At 41.1% G+C, this 18,603-nt stretch overlaps 1 protein-coding gene across 1 annotated transcript in view; it reads left to right on the forward strand.

Moving 5' to 3' along the window:
* The window catches only part of LOC136577882 (dynein axonemal heavy chain 11-like), a 386,682-nt gene that overhangs the window by 364,165 nt on the left and 3,914 nt on the right, over window positions 1-18,603 (forward strand). The window contains exon 70 of the mRNA XM_066577801.1: window positions 4,099-4,341. Within this exon, the coding sequence (XP_066433898.1) occupies window positions 4,099-4,341 (243 nt within the window). The remainder of the gene's footprint in view (window positions 1-4,098; window positions 4,342-18,603) is intronic.

The raw sequence follows: 18,603 nt of genomic DNA on the forward strand, positions 1-18,603 counted from the left end.
CAATGCCCCGTTGAATGTGAGAAAAGGTGCGGATTATAATATTAATGCATATTCATGGACATCGTATGGTCTTTTTGCAACACTGATTATCTCGGGACAATGGAACCCATCAGGGGGTGAGCATATTTTAGCAGCAAGTGAAGTCAGTCAGTTGATGAGTTGAGAGCTGGAAAAAGCGGCAAGTGGAGGGAAGCAAGCAACTATTACAAAGGCCAAATTGTGATGGCCAAATGTCTGGGAGAGAGTATCTCCAAAATGGCGTTTTTTGTGGAGTGTTCCTGGCAAGTACTAGTTAGTACCTACTTAAAGGAAGGGCAACTAGTGAATCTGAACAGATGAACTCCAGCACCAAAATATAGAAAACCAATCTTGTATTGAAGACACATTAAAACCACAATGGGCACATGGATAGAAAAACAGTCACTTATACATTTCAACCCTCAAGGGGCCTTACTGATAGCATACTTGTAGCAAACGTGCAAAATAAATATAGTTAGACAAGGATATGACGTTATCATGAATCCAAAAGACTCCTCCGAGAAAATGGAAATTCACCTTACCAGGTACACCCATATCTAGGCTCAACTCCTCATGGACAATCAATAAAGATTCAACAGATCAGTTGTACAGTTAGGGCCAGCAAGAAATCTACTAATTCTAGGAGTCTATGAAAACAGTTGCAATAACTTTTAGGCTAGATACGTGTGCGCCATGAACTTCAAGGAAATGGCAAGTGGCGCCTGATAACACACATTTATTAGTTACCATTAGATGTGGAAAGCGAAGAAATGTGCTCTGCTTCGTGGACTTTTAAGCCCAATGTGCATGGGCAAATTTTTAATTTTGGAGTCCGCGCGGAAGAGCTGCAATTCAAGCCACCCATAGGGAGACATGGGCATCCGCGACCGCATGCGGATTTGCTTTGTGGACCTTCTGGTCTGGAAAACAAATCGCAGGATGCTCCATTTTGCTGTGGTTTCCGCACAGGCGGCTTCCATTAAAGTCAATGGAAACCGTTCGATCCACGGCCCATCCACAATTGAATTGTGGATGGGCACTGGATTCCACAGGAAAGCATGAGATTTTAAAAGAAAAACAACTCTACTGCGCACGGCGGCACGGCAGCCGGCGCTTCAGCACGCATCCGTAGTGAAGACCCAGACAGGTAAGCAGTGTCCTCGGCCGTGGGTAGGGTCGGATTGTGCTGCATGTTCCCACATGGGGAATCCGACCTGCCCGTGGACATGAGGCCTTAATGTACGTGATGTGTGGCCCGCAGATTGTACATCTATTTTACCTGCAAAAATAACACCCTTTACAACTACGGTAAGCCCAGGAGAAGAAACAAACATACTAGAAGAGACTTTATTACCAATAGTATGGGCTCTCCTTGCAACAAATCTAATACCGCTATCCAAAATATGAGCCAATGAGTCATCCTGATGTAAAGTTGTAAGATTTTCTTACGTATTACATTTAAAATAGCAGAAAAATATACACTATAAGGAGCAGAAAATATGATAGATCGATGCATATTCACTCCACGGTCAGGATCTCATAAGTAACTGGTAGAATATAACAACATATTGCCTGAACTGCACTTCCTAAATAATTTTGGATGGATCTGATTAGTAACAAAATTACCTGAAAGTCAAACATCTAAACAAGAGGTGGCATGATATTAAGGAAAAAACTCCAATTATTCTCATTATTATTGATATACTGAGCAAAACTAGTATCTGATTCTGAAGTGGACTCAGAGTGGCTGCAAGGAGATCCCGCCCTACTGGCAATAAAGTTTCTTCCGCCATGTTTATTTCTTCTCCTTAGCTTAGTTGCAAAGTGTATCATTGTTGCCGGCATAAAAGATGCAGTCTATGTGCAAAAACTATACAAACCATCGATTTTCAGTTCTATAACAGTACTTGGTTCTATATACAGTCATTACTACACTTCCGATTGATGGTGAGCTGTGATGTTCTGGGCAATGTTCTACTGGGAAACTTTAGGCTCTGGCATTCATGTGGATGTTATTTTGAAAACAAAGATCTGGTACCGTGTTAGCCAGTAGAGCAAAATGTGATTGTTCTCAGCAAGAGAAACGACGTAATCTTGTAGATATGATACCTTTTAATGGCTAACAAAAATACATGATGTTATAATAGCGAGCTTTCGTACCAACGCAGGGTACTTCTTCCGGCTAAAATGGATTGGATCTGAAGAGGCATGCATATTTATACACACTTATAACATACATACTTATGACAAGGCACAGATATGGATGTGATTGGTTCGCACTTAAAAGGAGTTCTGCAAAACAGAAAACAAACTTTTTTTGTCTAGGCACTGATAGCGGAGTGAAAGTTTTATGATCCCTAAATTACTGTTGGAGGGGGGGAGGTCAGCAGGCTTGACTTTCTACAAGAGATACACAAACATTTTTAGCTAAAGAAAGTCAAGCCTGCTGACCTCCCCCCCTCCAACAGTAATTTAGGGATCATAAAACTTTCACTCCGCTATCAGTGCCTAGACAAAAAAAGTTTGTTTTCTGTTTTGCAGAACTCCTTTTAAGTGCGAACCAATCACATCCATATCTGTGCCTTGTCATAAGTATGTATGTTATAAGTGTGTATAAATATGCATGCCTCTTCAGATCCAATCCATTTTAGCCGGAAGAAGTACCCTGCGTTGGTACGAAAGCTCGCTATTATAACATCATGTATTTTTGTTAGCCATTAAAAGGTATCATATCTACAAGATTACGTCGTTTCTCTTGATGTTATTTTGACATGTAGCACTTACCTAAACCACAGACCAAGTACATCCATTCATGGCAGCAGTATTTCATAATTGCACTGGCCATTTTTAGAATAATAATGCGCCCTGGCATACTGTGAAAATAGTTCAGGAATGGTTTGAGGAACACGACAAAGAGCTCAAAATGTTAACTTGGCTTCAAAATCGGCATATCTCAATCCGATTGATTATCTGTAGGACATTGTGAAAAAAACAAGACCGATCCATGGGGCCCCCACTTCACAACTTAGACCTGCTGCCAAAGTCTGGGTATCAGACACCACTGGATATCTTCAGAGGTCTTGTGGAGTTCATAAGTCAACAGATCAGAGCTGTTTTGGTGGCACAAGTGGGACCTTTATAGTATTAGACAGGTGGTTTTAATGTTATAGCCAATCGGTGTATAAATGATACATAAATAAAATATACAGCTTTATTTAGCAATGGTTACAAGATGTAATATCTTATTATATAGTGTAAAAGGTTTTGCATAGACTTGAGGTCTACCAGAGCATCTTCTTGTATTTTTAGGAAGCCAAATCTTATATAATTCATACAGTGTAGTCTCATGTGTTTTCCCTTTTGGTTCACTACATCCACACTTGCATCTTTCCAAAACAGAATTATTTTAAGGATCAGGGAAAAAAAGTGTAAGCAATCAGACACCCCCTCCCCTGCCAATTCCAAGCCATCCTGCCGGAGACTGAAGATGATCCTACAGAACTATTTTCTCCTTTGATGAGATTTACAGCACTGCATACACTGTAGCCTTATGTTCCATGATATGTTTCCATCCTCATATTTTAAGCCTTAAAATACTTGACCCTTAATATTATTCATGCTGTAAGTTAGTCAAACTTACTGCACAGAGCATTAGAACCAGCATGCACCAAGCCAGACGTTCTCTTGATCTCTTGTAACAATGACTGAAAAGAATTGCAGGGACAAGAGAATTAAGGACAGAAATCCCGCTGGTCAAAGCACAGGAAACTTGGATCTGTAGCCACCCTGCTAAGAAGGATTATTTCTGTTTTCTGTCATATTCAATGGAACTCTGTTATAGCACAAATCTGAGGGTCCCCAGTGGTCTGAAGTTGGAGAGAAAAAAAACAAACATGGAAAATAAAAACTATATAGACACGATGGCCGCCCATGATGTCTGCCAACACAGTCCGGACACTTTTCTTGAAATAATGTCACTGATGGTAATTTTCTCCGAGTCTCTATCAATATCCCTGGGAGATTTAGTGTAAAGTATTTTTTTGTTATGATGATTACATCCAATGTTCTCTTTTTCTCCAGTTTGATAGGAAACTCGCCTTAGCGCCTGGATTTGTGATACCCTCTAACCTTGACTATCAAGGCTACCATAGATACATTGATGAGATGTTGCCACCTGAGAACCCCGTCCATTATGGCCTCCACCCTAACGCAGAAATTGAATTCTTAACTGTGACTTCAGACAATCTTTTCCGTACATTGTTAGAATTACAGTCACGAGATTCTATAACCGGGGAAGGAGCACCTCAGACTGAGGAAGAAAAGGTTAGTATAATTATTCTGAGCATGTATTGGAGAAGATCAAGACTTCGTGTGTGATCTGAACATATCATAATCATCTTATGTTCCCAATTATTACATGGGCCGGAAATGCTACATATGATATATACAGTTATGTAAACATGGGTCATTGTATAATGAATGAAGCACATTGATGCACACAATTAGGAAAATGTTATAAATTGACTTTTATGAACCAGTGGTAGGAATCGACATAACATAAAGAAAAGCAGAGATTACTTGTGTAGTTCTGCGTTACACAAAAAACAGATATTTACAGGAGAACATTTTTAAAACCAATAAGGGTCCCTGAAAATTCCCAGTATACAATATTTGGCATTGAAGCCGGAAGTAGGTCAAGGCACTGTTAATAGGGCTGGAAATTGAGTAAAGCAAGGAGGCATATTATGAGTGCACATGAATTTACATTCAGCCAAGGATTCCTTGAGGGCTGGAGCAGGGTAAGTAATAAGGATTGCCAATGGATTGAAAAGAGGGTTATGCCGGGGGTGTAGTTGGTGTAATGACCAGATGTCATAGGGAGCCTACAGATCATAAGGTGGGCAAACTGCAGCAAGTTTCAAATTGAGAGTTCTCACTTAAAGAAGGGCAGGGGGCATTTAAAATTTGCTATGGGATTTTAACTCTTAAAGGGGTTGTCCCGCGGCAGCAAGTGGGTCTATACACTTCTGCATGGCCATATTAATGCACTTTGTAATGTACATTGTGCATTAATTATGAGCCATACAGAAGTTATCAAAAGTTTTATACTTACCTGCTCCGTTGCTGGCGTCCTCGTCTCCATGGTGCCGACTAATTTTCGGCCTCCGATGGCCAAATTAGCCGCGCTTGCGCAGTCCGGGTCTTCTGCTTTCTTCAATGGAGCCTCTCGTGCAGGATGCCGGCTCCGTGTAGCTCCGCCCCGTCACGTGCCGATTCCAGCCAATCAGGAGGCTGGAATCGGCAATGGACCGCACAGAAGAGCTGCGGTCCACGGAGGAAGAAGATCCCGGCGGCCATCTTCACCGGTAAGTATAGAAGTCACCGGAGCGCGGGGATTCAGGTAAGCGCTGTGCTGTTTTTTTTTTAAGTCCCTGCATCGGGGTTGTCTCGCGCCGAACGGGGGGGGGGGGGTCGAAAAAAAAAAAAAAACCGTTTCGGCGCGGGACAACCCCTTTAAGTATATCCATCTATATGTAATGGATATTCAGATTCACACAGACTAACTTAATGCTTAATATTAATGCCTAGGTATTCATGGCCATTGGTTCAGTTGAAAACATGTCTGCCTTCCGTTCATGAAAATGAAAAGCCTTAGCTTGTTTGCTGGATGATTTTTTTTTTTAGATTGACTGAATGCATATTGTTTTACCACAAGATATCTGCCCTTACCTTCAGCCTTTAGTCTTTCTTCCTTTTAAACAATTATTTGATAAAAAAAAAGTTGAGCCAGTTTTCTGGAATATAGGGCAATCCAGATGATGGTGAGGATGGAAATTTTATTTACATTTTTACAGTCCCGTCTATTAGAAGTAGAATAGAGCATACAGTACTGTGCTAAAGTTTTAGGCAGGCCATTCATTGAATTCGAAGAATGGACAGGTGCTGCCGGTGATTGGCTGAGTGCTGTGACCAATCACAGGCAGCACTCAGCTGTCATTCAATGAATGGCTGAGAGCTGCCTGTGATTGGCTGAGCGCTCAAACAATCAGATACAGCCCTTTCAGCAGGCGGGGATTTTAAATCCCCGCCTGCTTAAAGAGTTTCATAGCAGTGCAGGGAAAAGACAGGCTAGACGCGCCTGAGCAGCTGAGGAGAGGTGAGTTTAATTTTAATTTTTTTATTTTTAACACATTTTAGGGGTGATTTTCAGGAAAGGGGTTATATTTAAAGCCCTTCCCCGAAAATCCCTTCAGGGCTTGCCAGCAGCCCATTGCTTTCAATGGGACTGCTGAAGTGCCGTTCCCATTGAAAGTATCTGGAGAACATCGCGATCGTCTGCCACAGCTGTCACAGCTGTGGCAGGGGATTCTTTACTCCCCGCAGGGATGAAGAAATCCTCTGCCACAGCTGTCACAACTATGATGGGGGATTCTTTACTACCTGCAGGAGGAATATATCCTCTGCCACAGCTGTCACAGCTGTGGCAGGAGATTCTTTACTCCCAGCGGGGAGTCCTCTTGGCACTGATCACTGTGATGGTGCTGTCATAGTGTTCAGTGACAAGGGGACTTCCCGCTGGGGAATATTGACGCGCACCATGGACCTATGGTGCATGCATGTCCTATGTTTTGCAGGTACCAATGTTTCTAATAGGAGCATGTTTTTGTGCGCACAACTGTACACACATAAACACGATCGTGTGAATGCACCCTTTGCCTTCAAAACAGCATGAGTTCTTCTAGAGACACCTGACCACAGTTCTTGAAGGAACCTGGCAGGGAAGTTGTTTCAAAAATCGTGAAAAACTTACCACAGATCTTCTGTGGATTTAGGCTTGCTCAAATCCTTCTGTCTCTTCATGTAATCCCAGACAGACTGGATGTTCAGATCAGTTCTTTTTGGGGCCATATCATTATTTCCAGGACTCCTTGTTCTTTGTGCTGTAGATAGCTCTTAATGGCATTGGCTGTATGTTTGAGGTCATTGTTCTGCTACAGAATAAATTTGGAACCAATCAAATGCCTTCTATTTTTGAAAAACATGTTACCTTGCAGCATTTTTTGCACACCTGCCTAAAACTTTTGCACTGTACTGTATAAAGATAAAGCTATTCAGATTACACTTAGAGTGCCACTATGTTAAATGGTAGTGGATTAGCGAACAGTTGGAAAAACCCGAGAACCAGCAATAAGTATAAGCTGCTCCCACAAAAAAAAAAAACATCTTACAGTGAAAAATACTTTACACGGTTAAAACTTGTTTTCCATCAAAGTTGGAGATGGAACAGAATGGGTATCCTAATTTATAGAAGGTATTTAATTAGCTAAGAACAACCATCAATGGTCTGGAAGTAAGGAGAAAGATAAAAAAAATTTATGGTGGCCATAAATATTAGATAAAAGTATAGCAGGTTGAAGGTTAAACAACTAGTAAATAAACAATTGTCTGGTGATCCATCAATTTAACGCAGTGATACACATTTTAGTTTATATTGGCCATTACTTGGAAGAAAGCCTATATTCTCACACATAAGATAAACATCTCAAGTGGGCTACAAGAACTGAATTATAAGATCCTGACGAGATGGTATAAAACACCGGAGAGATGGCCAGAATTTACCCCCATTACTTGGATATCTGTTGGAGGTGTCAGTCAGAGAGAGGCACTTTTATTCATATATGGTGGTCGTGCTCGCTGGTTTGCCCCCTCTGGCGGGAGGTTAGGGCCCTTTACTCCTGGGTTGGCAAGAAGAACATTCAGGTGACACAAGAGATAGCGTTGTTGTCGATGCTCCCTGGGTCCTTGGCGCAGGCCAAGAAATCACTGCTGGGATTTTTTATTTTGGCAGTGCATCAAGTGATCCCTAGAAAATGGAAAACTGCCTCCCCACCTTCTAGGTTGATGTGGCTGGAGGCACTTGGCCATATTAGATATATGGAGGAACTATGAGCTAGGGACGAATCGAGGTATAATAGACACCCAGCGACTTGGAGTGCTTGGACTTTACTTCGGAACACGGCGAAGATTTCTACGTGGGTTCTGAATGGATCCATCCCTCCCCTGCAAACTCATCTTGCTTTAATCATAGGTCGCTCATGACTCAGTCGATTGGGATTCAGGTGACAGTCAGGCCAGATACCCTTTCCCTTCCCCTTCATCTAATCTATACTGCTCCTTTAACTTTATCTCCTCTTCTCTCACATACTTGATTCTATTAGAGACGCACTTAATTTACCTTCTTTCATATTTTGATTTCTGTTAAACGGCCTTCAAAGCATCGTAATGCTCGCGAAAATGTTCGAGTTCAAGAGCCGGATTTAAGTATGTCAAATTCAGCTTTATTGTTTACAATATAAGAATACTATAATGTTGTAACTTGGCCACAATTGGTGGCCTGTGGTGATATTTGTTCCGTATGTACAAATAAAATACATTTTGAACCATATTGGCCATTACAATCATTCAAACTGGCCATACATATTCAGCGATATCGTGCAAAGGACGAGCAATCTTTATCAGTACATGTCACAGATTGCGGCTACAGATGACCATTTAGGCTGCTCTCACACAGGCGGCTGTTAAAACGGCATTTTTAAACACGGTCAACAGCGTTTTTAACGCACCCCATCATTACAACATTAAAAGGCACTTAAATGTATTAAAATAGAGCAGACGGCATTAGAAATGCTGCATTTGAACGTACATCTGAGAAGCCCCATTAAAATCAATAGAGGCATCTTACAGCGTGTAGCGTTGCATTTGCAATGCCACGCTAAGCGCTGTAAAAAACGGTGCATGTGAAAGTGGCCTTACTCTTCCTGGCAGCCGTGGCTTGCATTCTACTCCTCGCAGCAAGTGTCCAGTTCTGGCATCTACTTACACTATAACAGCTGCCCAAAGGGCACGTTCATGCTCTAAGCCTTCTTCTTAAAGGGCTGGTTTGCACCTAACATCACACTCTCCTGCCAATCCCTGGTCATCTTCAGCTGTATGTGGCATCCTCTTCATGTTGCAGGTGCCTGAGTATTGTGGTCTATTTGATCTACTCTTACAAGTTGTGATTCTCCAATTTGTAACATTTGACTTATCCTGAGTACATTCCTGCCTCTGCTCCTCGGCTTGTTGTGCTGACCACACTTCTGTCCACTGTCTGCCCTCACCTTTGGCCTGGATCACTGTGCTGAACCTGCTGTCCATGACTTGAACTCCGGCTTGTTCTTGATTCTGAAGTTTGTTGCCTTTCTCGTCCTGGACTATCTAACTATGTTCCTGTTCATAACCTCAGCTCCCACAGTCCTGGGACCAATTCATGATTAATGGACCGGGGACCTTGCAGTGAAGCCCACATCTCGACTGGTGGAGTTAAACCATTGCAATCCAATTTTGGATTCAGGGTTTCCTAGGGGGTTTTCTCTTTCTGCCATTATGCAATGGCGCCACCTGCTGGCTAGAGTCAGTACTGTGGTATTGGACATGCTGGAGAGGCCCCCGACAACAGAGCGACCAGTAATATACAGTAAGGAGACCCTGCTGGACGTCTTCCGACATCGGAAACTGTACGGTCTTCATTCAGAATGTCTTTACACGTCAGACAGTGGATTGGAAAGGGTTAAAGGATGTAAACTGGGGTACTTAAGGTGTCACCTCAGGATTTGGCCCAAAGTCAAACCAGTCTGTGGTTTGGTGAATCCACGTCCATTATGTCTGGCAGAACATTTTTTAAATGAAGATCATTCAAGGCAAATGATTTTTTGTTCCACTGTTTGGAGAAGATTCCAAACATGACCAACTTCTTTCTAGATAATACTAGTCTATCGTTAGTCAGTTAAAACAATTATCCATTGTTAGATTTCAGCTGCTGAATGATAGTTTTGGTTGAAATCGTCCATTTTTGTCAACTTTGGTCTCTTGAGTTTAGTACCTTCTGTAAAATTGACCGCTTGCCCAATTTACATCAAAGGGTGCACAGTACGTTCTTCAGCGTAGAAACAGGACGAGCCTTAGATCTGGGGAATTATTAGATTTAGAAGAATAGAGTTTGGTGCAGCCCAGCAGGTGGGTCTTAATATTGTCTCTCTTGAAACGCACCTGATCTTGCAAGTGGGGAGATCATAGAACATATTAAAAAGATTTTATGAAACATTTTTTATATACATTTATTTTTTTAAACTTTATTAAACAAACATGTTTGACATCTGCAAATTATGAGAATAGGGTGTCTTTATAATATCCCAGAATGCAACACTGGCTATAAAATACAGCAAATAATATTAACCATCAGATTAATTTAGTGAAATGAAGAAAAAATCCAAATGGTACTTTTTTGCATGTATTCATAGTACGTTATATTTTGTAATTGTTGCATTTGCTCATTAAAGTCACTTGAAAACATAGAACCCTTGTGATGGTATTGGCTTTTAGGTAAAATCCCAAAGGATAAATACAAATCTCAGACCTTTCGCATAGTGAAGACAACTCATTAAAAGTGGAGAGTTTAATGAAGAGCATCATTGTGATCTAAGGATGATCCCAGGCAGGAGCCTCAGTTGTAGAAGAACTCATTAAAGTGTTTAGAAGACATGTTATTTATTTTTCCTATTTGCTATGCTAATTTCCTAGGTAATTTTACTGATTGACCACACTGGGATTGATATTAAATACTATATATCAATAGGCATTCTAGAACATACTCCCCATAAGTATATTATTGGACTACCAGCTATAGAAATATAGTCCATGTACATCCGAATAGTCCCATTTCCAGTGTAGCGCAGATAACATGGTGTACACAAGGGAATTCATATGCTTGTAGAATAAACTAATAGACTTATTACTTCCCCACGATTCCCTAGTGCATCAACCTTTTCTGTTCCCCCAGATGACCTGCACACTAATAACACTCTCATTAGAAGTGTGGCTATACACATATATATTCCTGAAACTAGAGATACATAAGTAGTAGCAAGCGCAAAGGTGTTTGGATTTGTGAACCACCCCATTTTGATTTTGCTATAGGACACTTTCAAATCTCTATCTATCTATCTATCTATCTATCTATCTATCTATCGTTGTATCCACAGACAGGTGTTATGGCCAAAGAGATTTGTTGCCATTACCTTTAAAACCATCCTTTCTCACTAAAAACAAAATGTGGTTCTTCCACTCCATCGGGTCACATAATTCTATGACTTACGTTTTACTCTTGTTTCTGAGGCACCATCTGGGGGTCACCATCAACTTATACTTTCTGAAACCTACAAATAGTGTTGAGTGAACTAAATCAGTAAAACCCTGTTTTGGATCAAACTTTGCAAAAAGTTTGGTTCAGTACAAACCCAAATCGAACTTTTAGCAAAGTTCTACGCAAAATAGATTTCTACTGGTTTGGTTCACATAACACTAGTTCTAAAAACTGTTGTATAACACTATCAAGGAGCCATAAAAACCCTGTATAACACCCTTAGAGTGTTGTACAGGACCTTTATGGCTCTTAGAAAATGTTATACACCAGTTTTAGGGATTTTGGTAAATTTCCAGTTCGGTCCGAACTAATTCGGACTGAACCGAACTGTTTGCAAAAGTTTGGCAAACCGACCAAATCAAACTTTTCAAAAAAGTTCCCTCATCACTACCTACAAAGTTGCTTCCTTCGTGATGTGCTGCATGAATGCTGCCCTTTCAGACAACTAACTTTAAGTTGGTGCAACTCAGCAGAATAACGCTAGAGGGAGCACATCTGTTATACAGAAAATAAGGAAGAAGGTTTCAACATGGCTGCTGATGGAGAAATTTAAGATGTAGCAGTATGAATAAGGACTGAGGATCATTGGAAAAAATTACATTTCTTTTATTAAACTAGGAGTCTAGAATTTATAGGGTAAAAAAAAAAAAAAATAGAAAAATAAAAAAAATGCATGTAGCTACATTTAAGGTGAAAAAAATCTAAAATTGCCTCCATTATATGTAACATTTTGACCTCATAGGTCTGTGTCAAGCATGAGAACCAAAAGTGATATAGAACATACATCACCAGTCAAGAGTTTTAGAAAAGCTCAATTGTTTGAGTTATTTTTGACATTAATACTGTCCAGCAAATAACGTGAAATGATTAGAAAATTCAAAAGTAAGCTAAAATCATAAAAATATTATGACATTTTAACTGCAACAGTAGTCCGAATTTATGATTTTAACCACGGGGCTTTTTTCAGGGAACACATCAAGGACAACTGCTCTGCAGCAGAGAAAAGAAATTATGGTTTGAAACTGGATGCAAACTATTCCTATTAGTGTCTCAATTTTTGTAGATTACTTTCAAACCCTCTGATTCTATATAACCAGTGTTGGAACAGACTGCATTACAATACCCGCAAGGGCAGGATTTAAACAGTTTTGCTCTTCAGGATAGAGCACATTGCGATCATGATGGCAATTAACTAAAGACAGACAATTATAACCCTTAAAGGGGTTGTCTCGCGAAAGCAAGTGGGGTTATACACTTCTGTATGGCCATATTAATGCACTTTGTAATGTACATCGTGCATTAAATATGAGCCATACAGAAGTTATTCACTTACCTGCTCCGTTGCTAGCGTCCCCGTCTCCATGGCTCCGTCTAATTTCGCTGTCTTCTGGCGTTTTTAGACGCGCTTGCTCTGTGCGGTCTTCTGCCTGGTGAATGGGGCCACTCGTGCCGGAGAGCTGGTCATCGTAGCTCCGCCCCGTCACGTGTGCCGATTCCAGCCAATCAGGAGGCTGGAATCGGCAATGGACCGCACAGAGCCCACGGTGCACCATGGGAGAAGACCCGCGGTGCATCGTGGGTGAAGATCCCGGCGGCCAACTTGGTGAAGGAAGAAGTAGGAAGAAAGAAGAAGTCGCAGAGCGGGGATTCCGGTAAGTAATATATATATATTTTTTTAACACATCCCTTGTGTTTGTCCTGCGCCGAACGGGGGGCTTATGAAAAAAAAAAAAAACGTTTTAGCGCGAGACACCCCATTTAAGGCCCATTTACACGGAGTGATGATCGCTCAAACGACAGTTTGAGTGAAAGCTTTGAGCGATCATTTTGCTAATTAATAGCAATTTAGTGTGCAAATGAAGCCTTAGCTGAAAGCAGTTAATAGCCTGAGGGCTCTTATCTGCTTTCAGTTCCTTTGTTCTCCAACAGGAAACAATGCTATTAGCCCTACCCATGGAGAACATCTGATAAGGCAGAACAATGATTTTTAGGTTGGCCTAAACTTACTAGCTAGCAGTGCGCGAAAAGTGCACGATGGCTGCGCGTTTAGACGCAACGATGATCATTCAAGCAATCGCTTTTCAGCGATATTTGAGCAATCATCACTACGTGTAAATGGGCCTTTAGAAGTGTAGTTCTGGACTATAAAGAAATTGCCAAGAAAGCTAAGGTGTCAGTCAATACAGTTGCCTATACCAAGGGCCCTTAGAAACTGACAGGAGGGGGGCTGGCAGACCAAGAGCCAATGCAAAATCAGATGACAAGTTTTTGAGAGTCAACAGTTTGTGTGATTGGCACCTAAGACCACCAAATTTTCAAGCACAGCCATGATTTGCAGGTCTTAAAGCTGGTGCAGCAAAAGAAACAAGTTTCGATTTCAAAAATGAGAAGATTATGAGCAGGTTTGACAGGTGGATCAGTAAGAAAGTCACTGCTAGGATTGCAAAATTAAAAAAGAAAGACTTTCCTCGGCCAAGCAGCACCTCCAGTTGACTACTGAAGAGTGGAAGAATGTCTTATGGACTGATTAATCAAAATTTGACATCTTTGGCACATCACGCAGGACTTTAGTATGACATTGAGTAGGTGAAAGTATGGTTCCTGAGTGTGTGAAGCAGATTACCAATATGGAGGAGGAAGCATGATGGGACTCTTTTGCTGGATCCAGAGTTCACAACTTCTACTGGGTGACTGGCATACTGGACAAAAGGGCTACCACAGCATTTTGATATACCATGCTATACCCTCTGGTGTACGCCTAGTTGGTCATAGGTTCATGTTACAGCAAGACAATGATCCAAAACATGCTACTAGATTATGTCAGAACTACTTAACACGACAATAAAAAGCTGGTGGGTTACAAAGAATGGAATGGCTTGCACAGTCTCCAGACTTAAACCACATTGAGCTTGTTTGGGATGAACTGGACAGAAGGGTGAAAGCAAAGCAACCTACAAGTGCAGCACATTTGTGGGAACTTCTGCAAGAATGTTCGGAAGAAATTTCTGAGTAATATCTGAATGCACTTGTAGAAAGAATGCCTTGATAATGTAAAGCTGTTCTATCAGCTAGAGGGGGTTCCTTTAAAGAGTCAAAATCTAGATTGATTTTAATGAAACAGTTAATCCATTATTTTCATTCATCTTAATTTTATTTGTTCTATGCTTTCATTTTAAAGTACATTTGAGACATTAAACTGTGTAATTAATAAAAACTGCAAAAATTGAGGTGTTCTAAAAGTTTTGACAGGTAGTGGGTATATATAGCCATAATTATACCAGCTGTAAAACAATCACGCTAAGGCTAACAGGTTTGTAGACTAAAACCATATCTACCTATGTCTAGGGAAGCGACAGTTCTGCTCCATATGCACATGTGAGACATTGCAAATTTCAGCGTCTAGCTACGCACGGCGCCTGTGTGGAATTGGCCAACCATGCCGAAACTGGTTTCCAAGCACCCTAGGTCCGCTGACCCCAGCACATCACATGATTGGAAGACCTGCACTTACATTCTCCATAACAAATAAGAAATTGTAATGTCATTGCTTGCCTAGAAGTTGAAAATATACAATAGCGAGCCTACCTAATCCACTCGTCAAGCAAGGAAACATAGTGCTATTCGGCTAAAACGTGCCATGATTTAATCTACACACAGCGAACCACTCCATAGAGGACTAACGGGGTAAACCTGCAAACTCCAGCATAAAATCATCACAGATGTATCTGCCTTTCCACCAACCACAATGGTAATCACAGTGTCCAGTGCTATAGTAAGAGAACAATGGAAAGAAGATCGACCATCTATGAAACAGCATGAACATCCCTCCAACAATGGCCCAAGGACCAGAAGAACCCCACTTCAAAGTAACCAAATCTCAACCCTCAATCCCACATCTACATAGTATGGACACTGGCACCATAATTTCCCCTCAACTGTAGAATACTTTATTTGTAATATATAGTCATAGCCACAATACAAAAAATAAATCCGCGTATATATTATAGTCCAAGTTCCTTGCTTGTCCCCCCAGTTCTTCCATAGGCTCAATCAATCGGTCACCAGTGTGCTTCTTTACTGTTAACCCCCTCCATTCAATTGCATTGTAATTTTATTGTATTATATGTGGTAATAAATATCTTAGAAAATGCATGAATGTCAACTATTGTAGAGTAGGTTTTAAGTAAAAACAGTTATGCGCTCGTGGAAAGAACAAAATGGGGGTAAGTCAAATGTAAATGCTGTCCCTCCCGCCAGAAACGGAAAGCATAAATAAAAGTATAAAATGGCACTTACTCCGAAGGAGGGGGGTGTATAAAACAAGAAGCCCCCTCCTCTGTGTGCCGACTCCTCAAGGTTCTCTCTGTCGTCAATGGAAGTCGCAGGAACCAAGTTGATTAATCCAGTTTTAATATAATAAAAACGGGTTTACAGAAAGGCAACGCGTTTCGGTGCAATATGCACCTTTTTCAAGCCTATTAAAACATATACTGACAGCCAGATTAGCTCACATTTATATATGTCAGGATAACATTTTACTTCTGTGTGCAGCGCCATATTCTGGGTGGAGCTACGTAATCCGGAGGGGAGGAGTCTGTGATGATAGGTAGGTTTGTACCACGTGTTCCGTTGGGTGATGTGGCCGTATAGGCCGGAAGTGTTACGTGGCGTTTGTGTGCTTCTAACTTTCATTTTCGTGTGGCGTGGTCACGTGAATCCGGCGTGCCACGTCAACACGAAGGGATTACAGTCAAGGGACTTGGTGACGCGATCACGCTGTTAGTGCGTGTCGCGTCGTTCTGAAGGAATCTATGTAGAGATGGCGCCGGCACGTCTGATGTACGTGCCCCATCATCACGGAGGGTCCTTGGTCCATTGTTTGCATCTATATTTCGTTTTACGTTATATCCATTTGGCGCTGTCTGAACCATTGTTTGCATCTATATTTCGTTTTACGGATCCAAGAGGAGACCGGTCTTCCTTTTTTCAGACTAAGCGACAGGAAAATGGACATTTTAATGAGAGAATGGGAATCGCTTCCGATAAGAGTGACTGGCTCTCTACGTCGCGGTTTCGAGGACAATCCCTCCTTTAAGATGAATTCCATCCCACAGGGATTCACTAATGAATGGACCTGGGGCTCCGGACAAATGGAGAACCCCCCTGATAAAAATCTTTTAAAATACAAACTAAAAGGTTGTATAGAAACATTGTGGAGACATGTAATTGATTGGTTTTTTTTAGGTCTGTATCAAGAAAATAAGATAGCCCCTAGGGGCTTAAGAGTAGGTATACCACCAGCATTTCTGAATGACAATACCTTCGCCGGGGAATGGAAACTAATGCTTATCACATTTTCTGATTTAATGCTTGATAAAATTATAGCCAAACGCATAGATCTCGGTTTAACAGCTTTAAATGATTTATACTGCCTGGCTACGCACTGTAACGATGACGACTTTGCGTTTGCTTTAAACCACACAAACCACATGGAATCTAAGATCCTATCACGGAAGATAGTGAAACTTAGAAGAGATCTTGCTGACCTAGCCTCGGAAAAAATATATGCTTGGGAACATAAATTAAACACTACAGATAATGAAAACAATAAGGAAGTAGTTACTGAGGACACTGAACAAAATACAGGAACACTCATACCACAAACAACATTAACAAGAGATGATACTGAGCACTCCCAATCCATAATCCCTCTCATACAGAACATTCCAACTAATAACCCCCGCCATAGATATAATGCATATCCACAAAATAACAGACAAAACTGGTACAATACACGAAATAACAGAAAACCAAATCCACCATACAGACCCTGGACCAACAGAGTCTATACAAATAGAAACTTCAGAACTAGGTTCAATAATGATAGAAGTGAAAGACCTGCATTTAGACCCCAATATAACAAGACCTATAGATACGACTATAGGAGCAACCAGATGGGTTTTACCCCATTCCCACCACATAATTACACACAATACCCCCAATACCAAAAGAGGATCTATCCCAGGAGTTCAACATTTATTCCCAATCGGTTTAATGGGAATCAAAACACCAATAACATTATTAGGAGAAATGAAAATAATCAAGGTGACACAATGGCACCAAGGTTAAGAGTACCTGCGTTTCAAGATCGTCCTGATAACGCAAACCAGAGAAGAGCCATTCCAACTGAAAAGACGAGGAGCAACCAATCCAACAATACTATCCTTAGCTCCAAATCTCCGAAAACACCGGACTCCAACTACATCTCACCACAACTATTAGAAGAAACCCTACTGGGTGGCGCTACAGGATCAACCCCACCCTCTTTTTTAGGACGAGGGCACATACCGTCACCAAGGGGCACGATTACTACATCAATGGAAATCCTAAAAGACCTAGACCGGATGAAAGAAAGTCTAAAAACAAAAGAACAAACGAACGGAAGAATCAGCAACACCAGACCAACACAAGAGCTTGTGCCAAGAACGATTCAAAACCAACAGACAATAGTGATAACCCCAGAACCACCCCAAAACCTAGAGACAACACAAAGGGAAGGAATAGAAGACCGGCAGAAGAGATCCTTAACTCCACAGACAAGAACGCACCAAGACCCTCCCAACCTGATGAGCCCGAGAACAACACGGAGCCACACAACAAGATTGCAACCCATCCCAGTCCCAAGAACAAAAATAACTCAATTCTACAATCCAACAAAAATGCTCCCAAATCAACAGAGAAGACTATCAAAAGGAGAAGGGGGAGAAGAGGCGGCAAGAAGCAACACAAGAAGAATACAACAAAAGAACAACCCGACGACCAAATAGTGCACCGAGATGAAGAAATATCTAAAGGTATTTTTAATATTTCAGATTATATCCTTAAAAGAAAGGAACTGGAAATTCTGGCAGAGGGCCTATCGTTCAGCCCACCAATACATGCGAATATGTTCGACCTGTTCATAGATTTAAATGCTTTCATTCGAAAATTAACCCTAACCCGTCATTTCGAAATAAAGAAACTTTCTAAAGAAGACATATACGTAGATACCACCGAACTAAATCACTCTACCATAGATCTAATAAAAACCAATCTGAGACCTAAAAGTCTCTTCTATCCCCTTGAAAGCAAAGGCTGCTACATAGAAACATTCTATCAGAAGACGCTGAAAGATCTCACCCGGATGTGCGACAAAGGAATCCCCACTTCAAACTTCATAAAAAATAGAAAACAGAAAACGATATTATCAGGTCTGGCAGAAAACCAACAAATAGTTATAAAAAAAGCAGATAAAGGAGGTGCCACGGTTATCATGAACAAAGAATACTACGAATCTGAAGCCA

The sequence above is a fragment of the Eleutherodactylus coqui genome, chromosome 8 (genome assembly GCF_035609145.1).
Source record: "Eleutherodactylus coqui strain aEleCoq1 chromosome 8, aEleCoq1.hap1, whole genome shotgun sequence".
In the NCBI taxonomy this organism is placed as follows: domain Eukaryota; kingdom Metazoa; phylum Chordata; class Amphibia; order Anura; family Eleutherodactylidae; genus Eleutherodactylus; species Eleutherodactylus coqui.